Consider the following 6,387-nt stretch of genomic DNA (forward strand, 5'->3'; position numbering starts at 1 on the left):
TCAAAATTTTAATCACTGAATTTTGACTGTAAACATTTTAAGCAGCATTTTTCTTACTTTGCCTATCTATAAATTTCAATTACTATCATCGATGGAAATATTTGTTCTCAGTTTCTATTTGTACAGTGAAATTGATGTTTACTGACATTTACTGGTAAAAAATCTAATCCATCCAAACCTAGTTACGGAGGGGGTCAGACTGGGATGAGCAAAATGAGCCCCTGTTGCCTTAAAACTGAAGAATCTCTGAATTACTGGATTTGTAAAAACAGAGAGAAAAAAGCAAAAATGCATCCCCCGAACTACACACTGCCACCCAAACACACATAGATCCTTCTGGCTTTCCTGAGAGGCCTTCCCCTAACCCTCTTCTTTCTTGTTGTGATGGAAGAGTTTTCAGATGATGGACAGTTCAGTCTTCTAACTACAGCACTGGATGGCACTGTCAGACACTATCTATAGTAAGGGGCAGTGTAGCCAATCATTGTCATTAGGCCTAGTTAAAATTATTCCAGTTGAAGAGCTTTCCATATAAAAACGCTGATTCAATGCAGCTGAAATGTTTTGTGGGAATGTACTGTTTTAGTTCAAATTTTTTAGGGGGAATTATTTAAATGTTTTATTTTGACTTTATTGTTTTAACTATTATATTATATTAATTATATTATATTATATTATATTATATAAACATTGAAAAGTTTTGCCTGCAATATAATATATAATTAATATAATATAATATAACCAGAACTATAGTGAAAATAAGACCTGAGTAGTTAATTGCTCTATTCTTAGTCCAAAGCAAAAAGGATGTTGCTATTGTTGAGGCAATGCATGATGGGATCAAACATCTTGGTTGCCAGACAGCGAGAGGGTTGTGGGGGGAGTTTTGCTTTATTTGTTTCTAAGAGGTTCTAAAGCTACAATATGCAGGGGCAGGAGTAGAATTGCTTGTGATGGTGGGGGATATTGTCAGATGCTGGCTCCACGTGCGTTCTCCCAGTGTGTATGCTGTCCCAGCTCTGTGCAGATAGCCGATACAGCAGACCAACACTGGGTTACCCAATAAGACCAGAGATCCATTTCAGTAACCAAGGCACCAGGCCAGGTTTATTGCCAATGAGGCATGCCAAAAAGCGCCCTGTACGTGTTACAAGTACGCTTAATACACGTATGCCTGTTAAAATGGACCAGCGCAGTAAATGGCGGGACTTTCCGTTCCTCACTCAGCCAGTCAAAGACACTCCCTTTGAGACCCTCTTTTATACACTAATACAAACAAGTTACATATCACCCCTCTGACGTGCTAGATACCACCCTTTACCTTGTACATGCTGATTTGATTAAAACCACTCTATCCATCAACCCATCCTCCTGACCAGATCGAAAAGAGGGCTCAGCATGTTCTTCTTATCTTTGGGGAGTGCACTTGTAACATGCTTGCTATCGGGGTGTGTGGTAGCACCGGTCTGGAATGCTGTTGAAGGAGTATTCTGTACCTAACACTTCTTTAGGTGTGTGTGTTTTTGTAGTACCAGATCTGTTCTTGCCAGCTACTGTGTGTCTGCCAGCAGGTTCACAGCCTGATTTTTGCTAACTTTGTTTTATAACAGCACGGCTCAACTATTTTAGCTCAGGCCTCAGGCCCGGCCTGTTATTTTAGGCCTCATGTCTCTGGCTCTCACTTTCTACTACAGGGGCCAATGATCGGCAGCCTTGAGGTTCATTCCTGGTTTATGTCTTTTGTTTTGTACAGGTCGTGGGTCTGGATTTCAGCCAGCTACCTGCAGTGGTCAGGAAGGGAATGTTTTTTCCCTACCCTCATGTATTGTTCTTTATCTCCTTCCTTGGAAGCATCAGGGATGGCCATGGCTGGTGATGAGACACTGGGGGAGAGGTCTAGGGCTCTGAGGTGGCACCAGGGATTCTCTTTCTCTCTCTCAGGGGCTTAGCTGGCTGACTGTTGCCCACGTGACCAGGGTCTAACTAATCTGTGGGGTCAGGAAGAATTTGCCTCCGGGGAGTCTGACAGTGACATTGGCGGCGGGGGGGAGTCCCTTTCCTCTGCGTCGTGTGGGATGCGGGTCACTTGGCAGGATTATCTGGGTGTATCTCACTTAATTATTTTCCTGCCATTGCGGGGGCCTCAAGTCCTCGTGCACCCAGTCCCTCCTGTTCTCTGCCTGGGGCATGTAACAGCCTGGTCTCCTGAGGGCTGGCACACTTAGGTCTCCTTTTGGTTGCTGGGTTCAGTGTGCAGGTACCGGGGATGCTGGTGGCCTGTGCCATGCAGGGAGTTGGACTCGATGAGCCGGTAGTCCCTTTTGTCCTCATTCAGGTTTGCAGGGCTCAGACTGAGGGGCTAAATATAGTCGTGTCGATGTCTGGGAGTGTGCTGGCACCTGGGCTGTGAGACCCATCCCCGCTGCAGGCCTCCAGCTGATGCCCAAACGTCTACACTGCAATTTTTAGCCCTACGGTCCAAGCCCCACGAGCCCAAGTCTGCTGCCCTTGGCCAGCCACAGCCTTGCCCTGGGTCTTTTAGTTCAATGTAGACATGCCCCCAGTCCTCACAAGCCTGGGTGTGGATTCCCCTGGCTAGAAATGAGGCATTGCAGTGCCTGAGTCCCCCTGGGGATCCAGCCTTAAGTCATTATTTCACATGCTTGCTACGTTTTAATCTATGGAATTCACCGGAATGTCCTCATCTGCCCACCTTCACCAAGGAAAATACAGCTCCGTTTTATTCTGAACATGAAGATCCGGGGTTTATTGATCTCACAGTTTCAGATGTTGTAAGTACCAAAGACCTAGCATGAAATAAGGGCTACACAACATCTGAGCATTAACCGTAAATCAGCTACACTCATCTTTATTTTGTCTTTCGAAAAATACAGAAGCATTTCTGAATTCTTCCAAAATGCACACATTTATTGACAATGTTTCTCAGAGCGTCTTTCACCTCTTTGTTTCTCAGGCTGTAGATGAAGGGATTGGCCATAGGAGTCAGAATTGTGTAGCAGACGGAGAACACTTTGTTGAGGTCTCTGAGTGTGTTGGTTCTTGGTAGAAGATACACAATGATCAGGGTCCCATAGAAAACTGTCACCACAAGGAGGTGGGAGGAGCAGGTGGAAAATGCCTTTTGCCTCCCGGTGGTGGAAGGGATTCGCAGGATGGTGGAGATGATACAAACGTAGGATGTCACAGTTAATGCAAATGGGGGCAGGGTGAATAAAGCAGCCACAATGGTAATTACCAGCTCCATCTGGAAGATGCCATTGCAGTAGAGGTTTATGATTTGTGTGGATTCACAGAAGAAATGATCAATTTCTTTGGGACCACAGAAAGTTAATTGTAACATAAGAGAAACAATTATGATAATAGCTAGAAATCCACTTATCCAAGACCCAGCCGCTAGCTGGAGGCATAAACTACCATTCATAAGGGTTGCATAATGCAGGGGTTTGCATATTGCTAGATAACGATCGTAGGACATTGCTGCCAGGAGATAACATTCGCTGGCTGCAAGGAAACCAACAAAATAAAATTGTGCAATGCAGCCACCCACAGAAATGGTCTTGTCCCCGGTCAGGAAACTGGCCAGCATCCGGGGCAGGATGGTGGAGGAGTAGCAGGTCTCCAAGCAGGACAGGTTTCCCAGGAAGAAGTACATGGGGGTGTGAAGGTGCTGATCAGCCACAACTAACACAACAATGAGGATGTTCCCAGCCATGGTCACAGCGTAAGTCAGAAGAAGCAGCAGGAAGGGAAGGATCCGTAGTTTGGGGTTAGTCCCAAATCCCAGGAGGATGAATTGTGTGAGGGAGGTTTGATTTCCCGGTTCTGTGTCTGCCATGGGGGAAATGAACCAAATTCTGCAACAGAACAAGAACGACATTTGTTAAACATCACTATCACGTTATCGATTGAAATACATTTCTGTTCAAAGTCTCCCCTCTCCTTTCAGGCCACCAGCCCAAATATGGGGCTGAGCACACAGGCTGAGGGCTGGGAGTGAGACAATGGTGGCTGACGACATCAGAGAGTGAGTGAGGAAAAACTGACACACAAACGTGCTGCTAAGGAAGCTCAGATTTGAGTAAAGACCCTATTTTATCAGACTGACAACGGACTAGGCCTTGCTCTCTTCATTCTGCTCCAAAGAGCTCCCACTAGTGGTCTGCAGTGGGTTAACCAGGTCACCAGGAGGAGTCTGACGAATGAAGAGGTGGGCACTGGATTCCCAGAGTTCAACAAGACTCGTTGGGGCTGCAAAACACTCCACAATTTTTCTGGCAGAGAATCGGCTTGGTTTGGACTTCAGGAGCTTCCTTTGTCCTTGACAGAAACCAATGCTCCATGAATGTGGTTGTGCCAGTCCAAACCCTTACCTCCTAAGCCTTTTTCATAGAACCATAGAAGATGAGGGTTGGAAGGGACCTCAGGAGGTCATCTCATCCAACCCCTTGCTCAAAGCAGGACCAGCTTGAACTAAATCATCCCAGCCAGGGCTTTGTCAAGCCTCACTTTAAAACCTCTAAGGATGGAGATTCCACCACCTCCCTAGGTAACCCATTCCAGTGCTTCACCGCCTTCCTAGTGAAAATGTTTTTCCTAATATCCAACGTAGACCTCCCCCACTGCAACTTGAGACCGTTGCTCCTTGTTCTGTCATCTGCCACCACTGAGAACAGCCTAGCTCCATCCTCCCTGGAACCCTTTTTAGGTAGTCTTGTTTGATTTCATTTGTGCTGTATCATATAGAATATTATTCATGCTGCTATGTGATCATCACCCATTAATGTTTGGATTCCTCTGCCAAAAGATATTGTTGATTCAAACTGCTTGGTGTCATTCTGAAACTGGAATGATAAAAATCTCGACATCTATGTATATTTCCAAGAGATATAAATCCACGTGATTCAGAAAATATGCCATTCATCATGTCTAAGGTATTTTTTTTTGTTCTCAATTCCTTTTTATCTCCCATCCCTCCTCCCATTTCCCACTCTGAACTTCCACAGCTTTAAAAAGTTACTGAGAGGTAAAAGGAAAAATGAAAGTCTGGTACCTTGCCATTCAGTAATTTTTGAAAATGTGAGGATTTCTTTTTAAATTTTCTGCATGACAAAAATAAAATAAAAAGACTAAAAGCAGGAGAAGACTGAGAGAAATTGTCAGTATTCATTTTATTTCAACAGAATGAGAAAGAGGAAAAAACCCAAAATATTAAATATAGCGTATTCATTTTTTAAAAAAACATTAAAAAATGTAAACTTCTTCCTGATAAATCAAAATAACTTTCAAATGTTAACATGTGTTATGAAACTGCTTTGCCATTTTTCAACTACCTCTAATGACAATTAAGCAAGGAGAGAGAAAACAGCCTAAAAATATTGAAAAACTGTAAGTAGGAATTAGCTGACATGACTAACAAAGCAAATTTAGAATTTCAGGGAGGAAATAAAAATGGGAAAATTTAAAGTTACTATTAGATAATATATCCTGACAGTGAGAAGAATCAGGCTGTGAAACTGCCTTGCCTGGAGGCCACTAATTAGACTGTGGAACTCATTGCCACAGTAAGTTGTTTGGGCAAGATTCAAAAAGACTTTTATATGAAAAACAGGAAAGATTTCTTTTCTTGAAAAAAAGACGCCTGATGGGGGATCTGACAATAGTCTTCAATTCCATTAAGGGCTGTTATAAAGAGGATGGGGATCAATTGTTCTCCATACCCACTGAAGGTAGGACAAGAAGTAAGAGCTTACTCTGCAGCAAGGGAGATTTAGACTGGAGATCTGGGGGGGGAACCCTTTCTATTTATAAGGGTTGTTCAACACTGCACAAGTTACCAAGAGAAGCTGGGGAATACCCAACATTCGACGTTTTTAAAACAGGTTGGACAAACACGTGTCTGGGATAGTCTAGGTGGTCCTGACTCAGCACTGGGGGAGGGACTAGATGACCTCTCAGGGTCCCTTTCATCCATACAAGTCTATGATTCTATCTGAGGTTTAACAACAGTTCTGGAAGGGATCTTACACCTTGCAGTTAAGGGTTTAAGCCCATCTGTAACTATTAGAGACCAGGATGAGACCTAATGTAGGTGGGGGGCAGATCATTCCAAAAGTGTTACTCCATCGTTTTTACACCGTCCTCTGCATCCTCCTGGGCTGAAAGTGTCAGAGACAGGAGACCCCGGGACCTGGGATCAGGTCGTCTGGAAATCTCTGAGCTCCTCATTTTTGGGGCTATTTAAAAGTGGAGCGGACACTAATAAATGTACTATTGGAGCCAGTCCTGGCAGAGAGATGGGCCGGAGGGGATGGAGTTTTCCTTTCCTGTCTTTGGAGTCTATAATTCTGTTCCAGGTTCTGCCAAGGA

General features: G+C 44.1%; 1 protein-coding gene across 1 annotated transcript; it reads right to left on the minus strand.

Moving 5' to 3' along the window:
- Positions 1-2,869: 2,869 nt before the first annotated feature.
- On the minus strand, positions 2,870-3,856 carry LOC137144883 (olfactory receptor 10A7-like). The gene has a single exon (XM_067535369.1). It carries the CDS (start codon positions 3,854-3,856, stop codon positions 2,870-2,872), a length of 987 nt encoding a protein of 328 aa, XP_067391470.1.
- Positions 3,857-6,387: the final 2,531 nt, after the last annotated feature.

Source organism: Emydura macquarii, unplaced genomic scaffold (genome assembly GCF_026122565.2).
Source record: "Emydura macquarii macquarii isolate MOO-44397 ecotype Brisbane River unplaced genomic scaffold, CSIRO-AGI_Emac_v2 contig_3487, whole genome shotgun sequence".
Lineage (NCBI taxonomy): Eukaryota > Metazoa > Chordata > Testudines > Chelidae > Emydura > Emydura macquarii.